General features: G+C 44.5%; 1 protein-coding gene across 6 annotated transcripts; it reads right to left on the reverse strand.

Annotated features, from left to right (window-relative positions):
- Positions 1-1,140: 1,140 nt before the first annotated feature.
- Positions 1,141-13,487, reverse strand: LOC100120806 (serine-rich adhesin for platelets-like). Of its 6 annotated transcripts, none has more exons than XM_031924884.2 (4): positions 13,099-13,487; positions 11,977-12,994; positions 2,252-11,220; positions 1,141-2,121 (listed from the first exon to the last, which is right to left on the reverse strand). In XM_031924884.2, the coding sequence occupies exons 1-4, from the start codon at positions 13,115-13,117 to the stop codon at positions 1,619-1,621; spliced, it is 10,509 nt and encodes a 3,502-aa protein (XP_031780744.1). In that variant the 5' UTR covers positions 13,118-13,487; the 3' UTR covers positions 1,141-1,618. The 6 variants fall into 6 exon arrangements, with proteins under 6 accessions (XP_031780744.1, XP_031780746.1, XP_031780742.1 ...); XM_031924886.2 differs by having other exon boundaries at positions 2,252-10,415; positions 11,280-12,994; XM_031924882.2 differs by having other exon boundaries at positions 2,252-10,572; positions 11,221-12,994.
- Between the last annotated feature and the right edge of the window lie 2,725 nt (positions 13,488-16,212).

A 16,212-nucleotide genomic window follows, 5' to 3' on the forward strand; every position in this document is an offset into this window, starting at 1 on the left:
TTTAAATTTTAATACGGCGCGACGCCGAGCTGTGTCACCTGTTCCGCCGAGTTTGCTCGGGCTTTAATCCTTCCTCTCTCGCGCTCTGTCGCTTGCTCTCTCTTTTTTTCGGAATTTGTTTAAAGCCCGGCAGTAGACTCATTTTGTCGGGAATATATAAAGTTTTTTCGGGGCTGAAAGGACGGGGAACAACACCCTAATATACGTTTCCCGGGATATATTGTAAAGCGAAGCTAGAGAATTTAGCGCTATATCCGATGGGAAAAAGGCGCTAGAAAATGCTTCTAAAAAAATAAAAAGGCAACTCAGATTATGTGATACGCACACGGAATGCTGGATGGCAGTGCTGTAATATGTTATTTACTTGCGATCTTCTGGGGTGACAAGAAAAAATTCGACAAAAATGCACTATTGATGAGATGAGCGATAGGCCATAAAAAATTCCGAGCAACTACACGCGTGGTGACACGCCATTGATTGGAACGTCTACACACGCGTGAGCAGTTAAGCGGGCGGGGGCAAATCCAGGCTAAGTGAACAAATTTCGCTCTATCGCCTCGGCCCACCCGATAAATATCGTAATACATAATAATAAGCGAGAAAAAAGCGCTTTCGTCGAAGGCGACAGCCGAGAGGACTTAAGGTGGCCGTGCCCGCGGCTTACCACGCTCGCGCTCACTCCTGTGTATATACATGTATATGCACGCTTTCGTAGTGATGGATCGATCAAAGATCCCCTGGGATAAGGCTGTCGCATCAACTGAGGATCAGCAAGCGCTTCACCTCGTAAACAGCTTCGCTTCTTTGCGCTCTCCTGCACGTATGCGCATTATTCCCTTCATATGTTGCTTAAATTTCCTATCAGAACGGGGCTGACTGAACCTTCGCGGCGTTCCTTTTTTTCGCGACAACGACGGTGATGGAATTTCTAGGTCCCTTTGAACGTCACTGATGACAGGAGATTGCTTTGGACGTTTTATCTAGACAGATATATTATTTTTCTCTTTTTTGATGGAAAGCTGTTTCATCGCCTACATTTTTACTTTTTCCATGATGCAATAGTTGTTCCTGAATTCTCGAGGAATTGTAATAATATAATTGTTACAGATAAACAAAAATAAAAAGTCTTCATTAAACAAAAAACTTTTGAAAAACACGTTTTATAGAAATTAACAATGATAACTTGAAGGACATTCAGTGAGCACACAACATTTGAAGCAATACAATAATATTATGTTGCGTTCAATGGTAATCAAGCCGTGCTATTCTACTTCCAAAAGAATGAATCCCACCCTTATCGAGGCGTGGGTTACTTTTAGAGTAGCAGCCGTAAAAACCACGCGCAAGGCTGATGAGAAGCACCGTTTCTAATCTTCAAACACATGCATTATGTATTAAATGTACTGATGCGCCAGCCTCAGTATATATGATACGTAAAAAAACATTTTAAATACTTATTACATTACAATTAAATGATAGCAAATATTTTACTAGATATAAAAGTTATGATCGCATCGAAATTTTATTAATATACAAGAACATGGTTAAATTTTATATGCATCCTTATCCTTAAGTTGAATTTAATTTAAATTAGTCATTCGATAAATATCATGTTTTTCTAGAAACGAGATAAAACAATGCATTTTACATTTCGAGGCCAATCACAAACTTGCTTAAAAGGGTTAAAACGTAATCCCGGTGGGCATCTTTGTAATATTTTTCTGCCATGATCACATGTGTAAAATAGAGAACAATTACTTTCATGTGAAATATGCACAGCATATTCTCCGTTAGTTGCAGGACATTTAGAAGGTGCAACAGAAGTTATTTTAGAAGTTGTTGGACGAGACGTCGGAGTTGTTGATACTGATGTCTTTTCTGAAGACACTGGTGTTGCTGGTGTTACTACAGATGTAGGTTCTGTAGCTATAGTCGTTTCTTTTAAGCACCCTGCATTTTGAGGGTAACCACAAGCCCGAGTAGAAGGATTAAAGTGCAATCCATTAGGGCACTTTTTGAGAGTTAACACACCATTACAGCATTCATAGAACTTTGAACAAACTTTAGGATGAGGAAAATAAACTGGTTCACTTGTATTAATATTCGCACAAGATGGGTACTCTGCAAATAAAGTGAATAAAAAACATTACTGAAATAAACATTTCAAACTCATTCGTATTATCAGATTTAAATTCCAGCTATCAACTAAGTACTTAAAAAATCACTAAAATTTTGTCGAAAAATAAATTACCTCCACTAGTTCCACCTGTCGTACTCTCAGGAAATAATGGCGTAGTCTTCTCAGTAGAAGCTGATAATGTCGTGCCAATGCTACTATTTGGCGAAACTGTACTTTCATCTGCCTCAGGTGATGTGCCTAATGACGAAGATCCGCTAACATTTATTACAGTTGAGTCAGTAACCTCCGTTGAACCTACTTCCGAAGTAGAAGACTGCTCTTCAGTCGTTGAGGTTAATACACTACTCAAGACCGTGCTAGGCGAGGTAGCAGCAGAGGTGGACTCTGTAATCTCCACTGTGCTTACTACTGAAGTAGTCGTTTCCTCGTCAGTTGTTGATGTTGATATACTACTAGAGGCCGTGCTAGGCGAAGTAGCAGCATAGGTGGACTCTGTAATCTCCACTGTGCTTACTTCTAAAGTAGTGGACTCCTCTTCAGTTGTTGATGTTGATATAGTACTAGAGGCCGTGCTAGGCGAGGTAGCAGCATAGGTGGACTCTGTAATCTCGACTGTACTTACTTCCGGAGTAGTCGTTTCCTCTTCAGTTGTTGATGTTGATATACTACTAGAGGCCGTGCTAGGCGAGGTAGCAGCAGAGGTAGACTCAGTAATCTCCACTGTACTTACTTCCGGAGTAGTCGTTTCCTTTTCAGTTGTTGAGGTTGATATAGTACTCGAGGCCGTGCTAGGCGAGGTAGCAGCAGAGCTTGACTCGTTAATCTCCACTGTGCTTACTTCTGAAGTAGTAGTTTCCTCTTCAGTTGTTGATGTTGATATAGTACTCGAGGCCGTGCTAGGCAAAGTAGCAGCAGAGGTTTGCTCAGTAATCTCGACTGTAGTTAGTTCCGGAGTAGTCGTTTCCTTTTCAGTTGTTGTGGTTGATATAGTACTCGAGGCCGTGCTAGGCGAGGTAGCAGCAGAGGTTGACTCAGTAATCTCGACTGTACTTACTTCCGGAGTAGTCGTTTCCTCTTCAGTTGTTGATGTTGATATACTACTAGAGGCCGTGCTAGGCGAGGTAGCAGCAGAGGTAGACTCAGTAATCTCCACTGTACTTACTTCTAAAGTAGTGGACTCCTCTTCAGTTGTTGATGTTGATGTAGTACTAGAGGCCGTGCTAGGCGAGGTAGCAGCATAGGTGGACTCTGTAATCTCGACTGTACTTACTTCCGGAGTAGTCGTTTCCTCTTCAGTTGTTGATGTTGATATACTACTAGAGGCCGTGCTAGGCGAGGTAGCAGCAGAGGTAGACTCAGTAATCTCCACTGTACTTAATTCTAAAGTAGTGGACTCCTCTTCAGTTGTTGATGTTGATATAGTACTAGAGGCCGTGCTAGGCGAGGTAGCAGCATAGGTGGACTCTGTAATCTCGACTGTACTTACTTCCGGAGTAGTCGTTTCCTCTTCAGTTGTTGATGTTGATATACTACTAGAGGCCGTGCTAGGCGAGGTAGCAGCAGAGGTAGACTCAGTAATCTCCACTGTACTTACTTCCGGAGTAGTCGTTTCCTTTTCAGTTGTTGAGGTTGATATAGTACTCGAGGCCGTGCTAGGCGAGGTAGCAGCAGAGCTTGACTCGTTAATCTCCACTGTGCTTACTTCTGAAGTAGTCGTTTCCTCTTCAGTTGTTGATGTTGATATAGTACTCGAGGCCGTGCTAGGCAAAGTAGCAGCAGAGGTTTGCTCAGTAATCTCGACTGTAGTTACTTCCGGAGTAGTCGTTTCCTTTTCAGTTGTTGTGGTTGATATAGTACTCGAGGCCGTGCTAGGCGAGGTAGCAGCAGAGGTTGACTCAGTAATCTCGACTGTACTTACTTCCGGAGTAGTCGTTTCCTCTTCAGTTGTTGATGTTGATATACTACTAGAGGCCGTGCTAGGCGAGGTAGCAGCAGAGGTAGACTCAGTAATCTCCACTGTACTTACTTCCGGAGTAGTCGTTTCCTTTTCAGTTGTTGAGGTTGATATAGTACTCGAGGCCGTGCTAGGCGAGGTAGCAGCAGAGCTTGACTCGTTAATCTCCACTGTGCTTACTTCTGAAGTAGTCGTTTCCTCTTCAGTTGTTGATGTTGATATAGTACTCGAGGCCGTGCTAGGCAAAGTAGCAGCAGAGGTTTGCTCAGTAATCTCGACTGTAGTTACTTCCGGAGTAGTCGTTTCCTTTTCAGTTGTTGTGGTTGATATAGTACTCGAGGCCGTGCTAGGCGAGGTAGCAGCAGAGGTTGACTCAGTAATCTCGACTGTACTTACTTCCGGAGTAGTCGTTTCCTCTTCAGTTGTTGATGTTGATATACTACTAGAGGCCGTGCTAGGCGAGGTAGCAGCAGAGGTAGACTCAGTAATCTCCACTGTACTTACTTCCGGAGTAGTCGTTTCCTTTTCAGTTGTTGAGGTTGATATAGTACTCGAGGCCGTGCTAGGCGAGGTAGCAGCAGAGCTTGACTCGTTAATCTCCACTGTGCTTACTTCTGAAGTAGTCGTTTCCTCTTCAGTTGTTGATGTTGATATAGTACTCGAGGCCGTGCTAGGCAAAGTAGCAGCAGAGGTTTGCTCAGTAATCTCGACTGTAGTTACTTCCGGAGTAGTCGTTTCCTTTTCAGTTGTTGTGGTTGATATAGTACTCGAGGCCGTGCTAGGCGAGGTAGCAGCAGAGGTTGACTCAGTAATCTCGACTGTACTTACTTCCGGAGTAGTCGTTTCCTCTTCAGTTGTTGATGTTGATATAGTACTCGAGGCCGTGCTAGGCAAAGTAGCAGCAGAGGTTTGCTCAGTAATCTCGACTGTAGTTACTTCCGGAGTAGTCGTTTCCTTTTCAGTTGTTGTGGTTGATATAGTACTCGAGGCCGTGCTAGGCGAGGTAGCAGCAGAGCTTGACTCGTTAATCTCCACTGTGCTTACTTCTGAAGTAGTCGTTTCCTCTTCAGTTGTTGATGTTGATATAGTACTCGAGGCCGTGCTAGGCAAAGTAGCAGCAGAGGTTTGCTCAGTAATCTCGACTGTAGTTACTTCCGGAGTAGTCGTTTCCTCTTCAGTTGTTGATGTTGATATAGTACTCGAGGCCGTGCTAGGCGAGGTAACAGCAGAGCTTGACGCATTAATCTCCACTGTGCTTACTTCTGAAGTAGTCGTTTCCTCTACAGTTGTTGATGTAGATATAGTACTCGAGGCCGTGCTAGGCGAGGTAGCAGCAGAGGTTGACTCAGTAATCTCGACTGTACTTACTTCCGGAGTAGTCGTTTCCTCTTCAGTTGTTGATGTTGATATACTACTAGAGGCCGTGCTAGGCGAGGTAGCAGCAGAGGTAGACTCAGTAATCTCCACTGTACTTACTTCTAAAGTAGTGGACTCCTCTTCAGTTGTTGATGTTGATGTAGTACTAGAGGCCGTGCTAGGCGAGGTAGCAGCATAGGTGGACTCTGTAATCTCGACTGTACTTACTTCCGGAGTAGTCGTTTCCTCTTCAGTTGTTGATGTTGATATACTACTAGAGGCCGTGCTAGGCGAGGTAGCAGCAGAGGTAGACTCAGTAATCTCCACTGTACTTACTTCCGGAGTAGTCGTTTCCTTTTCAGTTGTTAAGGTTGATATAGTACTCGAGGCCGTGCTAGGCGAGGTAGCATCAGAGCTTGACTCGTTAATCTCCACTGTGCTTACTTCTGAAGTAGTCGTTTCCTCTTCAGTTGTTGATGTTGATATAGTACTCGAGGCCGTGCTAGGCAAAGTAGCAGCAGAGGTTTGCTCAGCAATCTCGACTGTAGTTACTTCCGGAGTAGTCGTTTCCTTTTCAGTTGTTGTGGTTGATATAGTACTCGAGGCCGTGCTAGGCGAGGTAGCAGCAGAGGTTGACTCAGTAATCTCGACTGTACTTACTTCCGGAGTAGTTGTTTCCTCTTCAGTTGTTAATGTTGATATACTACTAGAGGCCGTGCTAGGCGAGGTAGCAGCAGAGGTTGACTCAGTAATCTCGACTGTACTTACTTCCGGAGTAGTCGTTTCCTCTTCAGTTGTTGATGTTGATATACTACTAGAGGCCGTGCTAGGCGAGGTAGCAGCAGAGCTTGACTCGTTAATCTCCACTGTGCTTACTTCTGAAGTAGTCGTTTCCTCTTCAGTTGTTGATGTTGATATAGTACTCGAGGCCGTGCTAGGCAAAGTAGCAGCAGAGGTAGACTCAGTAATCTCGACTGTACTTACTTCCGGAGTAGTCGTTTCCTTTTCAGTTGTTGAGGTTGATATAGTACTCGAGGCCGTGCTAGGCGAGGTAGCAGCAGAGCTTGACTCGTTAATCTCCACTGTGCTTACTTCTGAAGTAGTCGTTTCCTCTTCAGTTGTTGATGTTGATATAGTACTCGAGGCCGTGCTAGGCAAAGTAGCAGCAGAGGTTTGCTCAGTAATCTCGACTGTAGTTACTTCCGGAGTAGTCGTTTCCTTTTCAGTTGTTGTGGTTGATATAGTACTCGAGGCCGTGCTAGGCGAGGTAGCAGCAGAGGTTGACTCAGTAATCTCGACTGTACTTACTTCCGGAGTAGTCGTTTCCTCTTCAGTTGTTGATGTTGATATACTACTAGAGGCCGTGCTAGGCGAGGTAGCAGCAGAGGTAGACTCAGTAATCTCCACTGTACTTACTTCCGGAGTAGTCGTTTCCTTTTCAGTTGTTGAGGTTGATATAGTACTCGAGGCCGTGCTAGGCGAGGTAGCAGCAGAGCTTGACTCGTTAATCTCCACTGTGCTTACTTCTGAAGTAGTCGTTTCCTCTTCAGTTGTTGATGTTGATATAGTACTCGAGGCCGTGCTAGGCAAAGTAGCAGCAGAGGTTGACTCAGTAATCTCGACTGTACTTACTTCCGGAGTAGTCGTTTCCTCTTCAGTTGTTGATGTTGATATACTACTAGAGGCCGTGCTAGGCGAGGTAGCAGCAGAGGTAGACTCAGTAATCTCCACTGTACTTACTTCCGGAGTAGTCGTTTCCTTTTCAGTTGTTGAGGTTGATATAGTACTCGAGGCCGTGCTAGGCGAGGTAGCAGCAGAGCTTGACTCGTTAATCTCCACTGTGCTTACTTCTGAAGTAGTCGTTTCCTCTTCAGTTGTTGATGTTGATATAGTACTCGAGGCCGTGCTAGGCAAAGTAGCAGCAGAGGTTTGCTCAGTAATCTCGACTGTAGTTACTTCCGGAGTAGTCGTTTCCTTTTCAGTTGTTGTGGTTGATATAGTACTCGAGGCCGTGCTAGGCGAGGTAGCAGCAGAGGTTGACTCAGTAATCTCTACTGTACTTACTTCCGGAGTAGTCGGTTCCTTTTCAGTGGTTGATGTTGATATACTACTAGAGGCCGTGCTAGGCGAGGTAGCAGCAGAGGTAGACTCAGTAATCTCCACTGTACTTACTTCCGGAGTAGTCGTTTCCTTTTCAGTTGTTGAGGTTGATATAGTACTCGAGGCCGTTCTAGGCGAGGTAGCAGCAGAGCTTGACTCGTTAATCTCCACTGTACTTACTTCTGAAGTAGTTGTTTCCTCTTCAGTTGTTGATGTTGATATAGTACTCGAGGCCGTGCTAGGCGAGGTAACAGCAGAGCTTGACGCATTAATCTCCACTGTGCTTACTTCTGAAGTAGTCGTTTCCTCTACAGTTGTTGATGTAGAGATAGTACTCGAGGCCGTGCTAGGCGAGGTATCAGCAGAGCTTGACTCATTAATCTCCACTGTGCTTACTTCCTGAGTAGTCGTTTCCTCTTCAGTTGTTGATGTTGATATACTACTAGAGGCCGTGCTAGGCGAGGTAGCAGCAGAGGTAGACTCTGTAATCTCTACTGTACTTACTTCTGAAGAAGTCGTCTCCTCTTCAGTTGTTGATATTGATACGCTACTCGAGGCCGTGCTAGGCGAGGTATCAGCAGAGCTTGACTCGTTAATCTCCACTGTACTTACTTCTGAAGTAGTCGTTTCCTCGTCAACTGTTGATGTTGATATACTACTAGAGGCCGTGCTGGGCGAAGTAGGAGCAGATGTAGGCTCAGTAATCTCTACTGTAGTTACTTCCGGAGTAGTCGTTTCCTCTACAGTTGTTGATGTTGATATAGTACTCGTGGCCGTGCTAGGCCAGGTATCAGCAGAGGTAGACTCAGTAATCTCCACTGTGCTTACTTCTAAAGTAGTGGACTCCTCTTCAGTTGTTGATGTTGATATAGTACTCGAGGCCGTGCTAGGCGAGGTAACAGCAGAGCTTGACTCATTAATCTCGACTGTACTTACTTCCGGAGTAGTCGTTTCCTCTTCAGTTGTTGATGTTGATATACTACTAGAGGCCGTGCTAGGCGAGGTAGCAGCGGAGGTAGACTCTGTAATCTCTACTGTACTTACTTCTGAAGAAGTCGTCTCCTCTTCAGTTGTTGATATTGATACGCTACTCGAGGCCGTGCCAGGCGTAGTAGCAGCAGAGGTAGACACTGTAATCTCCACTGTGCTCACTTCCTGCGTAGTCGTTTCCTCTTCAGTTGTTGATGCTGATATACTACTCAAGGCCGTGCTGGGCGAAGTAGGAGCAGATGTAGGCTCAGTAATCTCTACTGTACTTACTTCCGGAGTAGTCGTTTCCTCTACAGTTGTTGATGTTGATATAGTACTCGAGGCCGTGCTAGGCGAGGTAGCAGCAGAGGTTGACTCAGTAATCTCGACTGTACTTACTTCCGGAGTAGTCGTTTCCTCTTCAGTTGTTGATGTTGATATACTACTAGAGGCCGTGCTGGGCGAAGTAGGAGCAGATGTAGGCTCAGTAATCTCTACTGTACTTACTTCCGGAGTAGTCGTTTCCTCTACAGTTGTTGATGTTGATATAGTACTCGAGGCCGTGCTAGGCGAGGTATCAGCAGAGCTTGACTCGTTAATCTCCACTGTGCTTACTTCTGAAGTAGTCGTTTCCTCTTCAGTTGTTGATGTTGATATAGTACTCGATGCCGTGCTAGGCGAGGTATCAGCAGAGCTTGACTCATTAATCTCCACTGTGCTTACTTCCGGAGTAGTCGTTTCCTCTTCAGTTGTTGATATTGATACGCTACTCGAGGCCGTGCTAGGCGAGGTATCAGCAGAGCTTGACTCGTTAATCTCCACTGTACTTACTTCTGAAGTAGTTGTTTCCTCTTCAGTTGTTGATGTTGATATAGTACTCGAGGCCGTGCTAGGCGAGGTAACAGCAGAGCTTGACGCATTAATCTCCACTGTGCTTACTTCTGAAGTAGTCGTTTCCTCTACAGTTGTTGATGTAGAGATAGTACTCGAGGCCGTGCTAGGCGAGGTATCAGCAGAGCTTGACTCATTAATCTCCACTGTGCTTACTTCCTGAGTAGTCGTTTCCTCTTCAGTTGTTGATGTTGATATACTACTAGAGGCCGTGCTAGGCGAGGTAGCAGCAGAGGTAGACTCTGTAATCTCTACTGTACTTACTTCTGAAGAAGTCGTCTCCTCTTCAGTTGTTGATATTGATACGCTACTCGAGGCCGTGCTAGGCGAGGTATCAGCAGAGCTTGACTCGTTAATCTCCACTGTACTTACTTCTGAAGTAGTCGTTTCCTCGTCAACTGTTGATGTTGATATACTACTAGAGGCCGTGCTGGGCGAAGTAGGAGCAGATGTAGGCTCAGTAATCTCTACTGTAGTTACTTCCGGAGTAGTCGTTTCCTCTACAGTTGTTGATGTTGATATAGTACTCGTGGCCGTGCTAGGCCAGGTATCAGCAGAGGTAGACTCAGTAATCTCCACTGTGCTTACTTCTAAAGTAGTGGACTCCTCTTCAGTTGTTGATGTTGATATAGTACTCGAGGCCGTGCTAGGCGAGGTAACAGCAGAGCTTGACTCATTAATCTCCACTGTGCTTACTTCTGAAGTAGTCAACTCCTCGTCAGTTGTTGATGTTGATATAGTACTCGAGGCCGTGCTAGGCGAGGTTGCAGCAGAGGTAGACTCTGTAATCTCTACTGTGCTTACTTCTGAAGAAGTCGTCTCCTCTTCAGTTGTTGATATTGATACGCTACTCGAGGCCATGCCAGGCGTAGTAGCAGCAGAGGTAGACACTGTAATCTCCACTGTGCTCACTTCCTGAGTAGTCGTTTCCTCTTCAGTTGTTGATGCTGATATACTACTCGAGGCCGTGCTGGGCGAAGTAGGAGCAGATGTAGGCTCAGTAATCTCTACTGTACTTACTTCCGGAGTAGTCGGTTTCTTTTCAGTGGTTGATGTTGATATAGTATTCGAGGCCGTGCTGGGCGAAGTAGGAGCAGATGTAGGCTCAGTAATCTCTACTGTACTTACTTCCGGAGTAGTCGGTTCCTTTTCAGTGGTTGATGTTGATATACTACTAGAGGCCGTGCTGGGCGAAGTAGGAGCAGATGTAGGCTCATTAATCTCCACTGTGCTTACTTCCGGAGTAGTCGTTTCCTCTTCAGTTGTTGATATTGATACGCTACTCGAGGCCGTGCTAGGCGAGGTATCAGCAGAGCTTGACTCGTTAATCTCCACTGTACTTACTTCTGAAGTAGTTGTTTCCTCTTCAGTTGTTGATGTTGATATAGTACTCGAGGCCGTGCTAGGCGAGGTAACAGCAGAGCTTGACGCATTAATCTCCACTGTGCTTACTTCTGAAGTAGTCGTTTCCTCTACAGTTGTTGATGTAGAGATAGTACTCGAGGCCGTGCTAGGCGAGGTATCAGCAGAGCTTGACTCATTAATCTCCACTGTGCTTACTTCCTGAGTAGTCGTTTCCTCTTCAGTTGTTGATGTTGATATACTACTAGAGGCCGTGCTAGGCGAGGTAGCAGCAGAGGTAGACTCTGTAATCTCTACTGTACTTACTTCTGAAGAAGTCGTCTCCTCTTCAGTTGTTGATATTGATACGCTACTCGAGGCCGTGCTAGGCGAGGTATCAGCAGAGCTTGACTCGTTAATCTCCACTGTACTTACTTCTGAAGTAGTCGTTTCCTCGTCAACTGTTGATGTTGATATACTACTAGAGGCCGTGCTGGGCGAAGTAGGAGCAGATGTAGGCTCAGTAATCTCTACTGTAGTTACTTCCGGAGTAGTCGTTTCCTCTACAGTTGTTGATGTTGATATAGTACTCGTGGCCGTGCTAGGCCAGGTATCAGCAGAGGTAGACTCAGTAATCTCCACTGTGCTTACTTCTAAAGTAGTGGACTCCTCTTCAGTTGTTGATGTTGATATAGTACTCGAGGCCGTGCTAGGCGAGGTAACAGCAGAGCTTGACTCATTAATCTCCACTGTGCTTACTTCTGAAGTAGTCAACTCCTCGTCAGTTGTTGATGTTGATATAGTACTCGAGGCCGTGCTAGGCGAGGTTGCAGCAGAGGTAGACTCTGTAATCTCTACTGTGCTTACTTCTGAAGAAGTCGTCTCCTCTTCAGTTGTTGATATTGATACGCTACTCGAGGCCATGCCAGGCGTAGTAGCAGCAGAGGTAGACACTGTAATCTCCACTGTGCTCACTTCCTGAGTAGTCGTTTCCTCTTCAGTTGTTGATGCTGATATACTACTCGAGGCCGTGCTGGGCGAAGTAGGAGCAGATGTAGGCTCAGTAATCTCTACTGTACTTACTTCCGGAGTAGTCGGTTTCTTTTCAGTGGTTGATGTTGATATAGTATTCGAGGCCGTGCTGGGCGAAGTAGGAGCAGATGTAGGCTCAGTAATCTCTACTGTACTTACTTCCGGAGTAGTCGGTTCCTTTTCAGTGGTTGATGTTGATATACTACTAGAGGCCGTGCTGGGCGAAGTAGGAGCAGATGTAGGCTCAGTAATCTCTACTGTACTTACTTCCGGAGTAGTCGTTTCCTCTACAGTTGTTGATGTTGATATAGTACTCGAGGCCGTGCTAGGCCAGGTATCAGCAGAGGTAGACTCAGTAATCTCCACTGTGCTTACTTCTAAAGTAGTGGACTCCTCTTCAGTTGTTGATGTTGATATAGTACTCGAGGCCGTGCTAGGCGAGGTAACAGCAGAGCTTGACTCATTAATCTCCACTGTGCTTACTTCTGAAGTAGTCAACTCCTCGTCAGTTGTTGATGTTGATATAGTACTCGAGGCCGTGCTAGGCGAGGTTGCAGCAGAGGTAGACTCTGTAATCTCTACTGTGCTTACTTCTGAAGAAGTCGTCTCCTCTTCAGTTGTTGATATTGATACGCTACTCGAGGCCATGCCAAGCGTAGTAGCAGCAGAGGTAGATACTGTAATCTCTACTGTACTTACTTCCGGAGTAGTCGTTTCCTCTTGAGTTTTTGATGTTGATACATTACTCGAGACCGTGCTAGGCGAGGTAGCAACAGAGGTAGACTCAGTAATCTCCACTGTACTTTCTTCTGAAGTAGTTGTTTCTTTTTTAGTTGTAGTCGATGAAACTGAACTTGAGACCGTACTAGACGAGATAGCAGTTGAGGGTGACTCGCTTACTTTTAGTGTAGTGGATGTTGGTAGTATTGTCGGTGTGGGACATCCAGTTCCTAACGGTAAGTCACAAAGACCGGTTATAATGTTATATCTTAAATATTTAGGACAATTCGATATAAATTTCATTCCGTATATGCACGCATAAAACTTGTTGCATATCGTTTCGTGCGGGAACGTTATTAATATTCCTGATTCTCCTTCTGGTGGACATTCTTGTTCTCTGCTATGGTCTCTAATTAATTTAGAGCTTATCCAACTTTTGTTTGCCATAGAACCAGTTGCGCAGAAAAGAATGATGCAACAGTAAGTGACTGCTGTAAACAAAATAATTTTTTACTTTCAGTATGTGTCAATTTTTGTGTAAGGTTTTTCGGTATTGTTTGTTTAATGTTAATTAAGTGTCTATTCTTAAGTTTACCTTTTGTTCCGAGCATCATGATGGCAGAGTACTGATTGTTAGAAAATCAGGGAACTGCCTAATCATGAAGTATGAGCATCTTTTATAGACATAGTAAGTGTTATCGTGTATTAGGACGATAATGATATTAGAGTAATAAACGTTGATTAGGGCATTTTTAAATGAATTCGAAACAACTTGAAGAATTCATTTAACTTATGTATCGTTTGTTATAATAATTATTTTTAATTGTCAATTGTTTTAATCCTTTTCTATTATGTCGATGTCAGATATTATTTTTATTATTTTTAATTTTCAAAATTTTTTAAGGAAAATTCAATTTTTATTCTTCATTATAAATGAACAATAGGATCGAAAGCAATTGTTAGAAAAAATAGTTCTGCACTACTAGTGCGTTTTTGTTTAGTGCATGTCTTGCCTACTACGAAGTTATGTGCACGTCATTAATAACCTGCTTATCTCGCACTTTGTTCCTTATAAAATTATGAACAATTAAACGTCAGATATTAATTGACGAAGCTTTACTTCTAATCTTAGGCAAATATAAAATTATACTGTCGCAAGATGATGCAAAGTTCAATAAAGATGATTAGCCTAGTCTATTTGTCATCAACATATTAACTTCTGCAGCCATCTGCACGCCGCTATAAAGTTTTCCTGTAATCGTGCGTCTTATTGATTCAGTTAATATCATGAAATTCTCCATACATATACGTAGTGAAATTCTTAATTACGAGGAAGTTCTTCAGTTCTCGTGGAATTTTTCCTCCTGGATATGCGACAGCACCTATACAACATGGCACGAAGAAAAAAACTTTGTTTACGAAAACGTTTATTCGGTGCAGCGGCAGCCAGGGGCAGGACGGCTTCGTCAGGTGCTGTTTTTACAGCCTGGGAGAAACAGAAGTTAGGTATACCGCCTCGGGGTCTAACGCGAGGGGAGGACAGACCGAGACAGACGAAGACAGCGAAATCCGCAACTTTCTCTCTCTCTCCCTCTCTCTCTTCTTCATAGACTGTACGACAGCACGATAGCTATGCGCATAAATATATCGAGTGCGTCCGCGGGTGTACATACATGTATACGAAGCGAGAAATCGAAACGTGAGCGCGAGCGCACTTGTGTGGAAATCACGTTAGGCAGGGTTTGCGCTCGCTCGCGCGCGTGTGGGAAAAGCCGCCTGTTGCGTCCATCCGCGTGGAATTGCAAAAATACCGACGGGGTTTATATATCGGAGCCACCGCGAGCTTGACACACGAACGCTGCACATTTGAAATTAACGAGGTATAAGAAAAACACTGCAGGCGAGCCAGAGACGCAGAGGCGGGGAATGCACACACGAGTGAACCGTTTCAAAATATACGCTCCGCGTTATTAGCTCTCGGGCGAACGCTGAGTGGACGCGCGTTTATCGATTGATTTTTGGTTATCGTATAGTCAAAGTCGATCACCGAATAATGCTGCATCGCATACGACGAAGAGACAAAGTGATTTTCCGCGAAACGGAAAACAGAATCACGCGAAGCGTTAAGCGCGGTTGCAAAAGCACTTATCCGCGTGTTATTAAGAACTCGCGCGCGCTGATATCAGGCGAAGAGCGTCGCCGTTGTCTTTATCGAGTCTGCTGTCTATTATGCAACGGCCTTGTCTGCAGTATAAAGCTGTTTTCCGGGCTCCGCGAATCGGAAAGACTCCGTTATGCGGAAAATCGATCTACAATGCTCGACAGTGCGTAGATAAACTACTTTGAGCGACAAATAAATATGCTAATGACATTTGAGAAACTTCAAATGCCATGCTCCTCCGCTCGCTTTACATCGGAGCGGAGTCGAGCGAACTTTGGCTAACTTTTCCATCGAGGCGCCGCCGCTGCTGCAGCGGCGAAATAGGTATGTATAGGTATGTATAGGTATACGCGGAGGAGTTGATGCGACTACGAGCGAGGGACTTGGAAACGGGCTAAGTGCAAAAAAGAGATGGAAAAAATGGCACTGGAGAAAGAAAGGAATGAGAAGCGAAGAAACAGAACAAGAAGCTACTGCTGGCTGCCCGAGGCAGGACGTCGGAACGAAAGCAAGAAAGAGTGAGAGAGCAGCTAGAAATTCTCTTAAATAATATAAAATTCAGAGGAAGTTGATAAGCTGCGCGACGCGCTCAAACTTTTCACTCGGCGCCGAGTGGCTCCTTCTGCTGCTAGTCCTCTCTTCCATTTCTTATTGTAATGAATGCATATCGGCTTAGCCGAAAGTGTAGAGCCGGAGGTGGAAACCCTTTTCAGTTCCTGCACCTCCGAGTCTTCTTCTGCTTCCTCTGGACTCGCGCCGAGCTGAGCAGAAGAGAAGGAGCGAGCGAAAGCTTCGAAAAAGCCTGAGCCGCGACTTAAGGGTCCGACCCTTCAGCTGCCAAGCAAAGCAGCAGACGAGAGACGGTATGGAAAAACTGCGTCACGCTAACTGACCCCGTTGATGTTTCTGCTAATGCACGTGCATACATTTGCCTGCGATGTAGGCGGCTTTGAGTTTATTTGGAATTTTCATACATATTTTAAGCATACCCTGCGAACTACTGTGACGCGTGACAGCTTGTCAACAAGTAAATTAATAATGATTTGGCAGAGAAGCAGCGAATGGTATGGGCGCGAAAATCAGGGTGAATAGCTGAATAAATTTTATAGTTATTTGAGGAAAAATATTGTGATCTTACGCAATGTAAAGAATCATTATTTTCTAGTTTTCAGTACAATGAAGGAGTGCCATATAAATTCTACATCAGTGCGTATTTTGATTTAAGAAGTTAATTACGAAAAATTTTTTTTTTTTGTTTCCGCACAACTAACGCTAAACCCGCATAAACGGCTCAAATCTAATAAATTACGACTTTTACTCAAGCAATAAAGATTCGTCTTACATCATTCGATAACGGCTTGTCAAGTCGCGCTTGTCAGAAGCAGATTGCGCCTATCGAACCGCAACCAGATGTAGCTCGGTGCGACTTTTGGCTTTGACTTGACATGTTGCGCGGCGAGCAACTGAAGTGTCTGTATATTTTGAGAGGCAGAACAACAGAGACGAGGGCGTACAACAGGCTGGAATATTTAATATTGTGCCACGTGA

This window comes from Nasonia vitripennis, chromosome 2 (assembly GCF_009193385.2).
Source record: "Nasonia vitripennis strain AsymCx chromosome 2, Nvit_psr_1.1, whole genome shotgun sequence".
In the NCBI taxonomy this organism is placed as follows: Eukaryota; Metazoa; Arthropoda; class Insecta; order Hymenoptera; family Pteromalidae; genus Nasonia; species Nasonia vitripennis.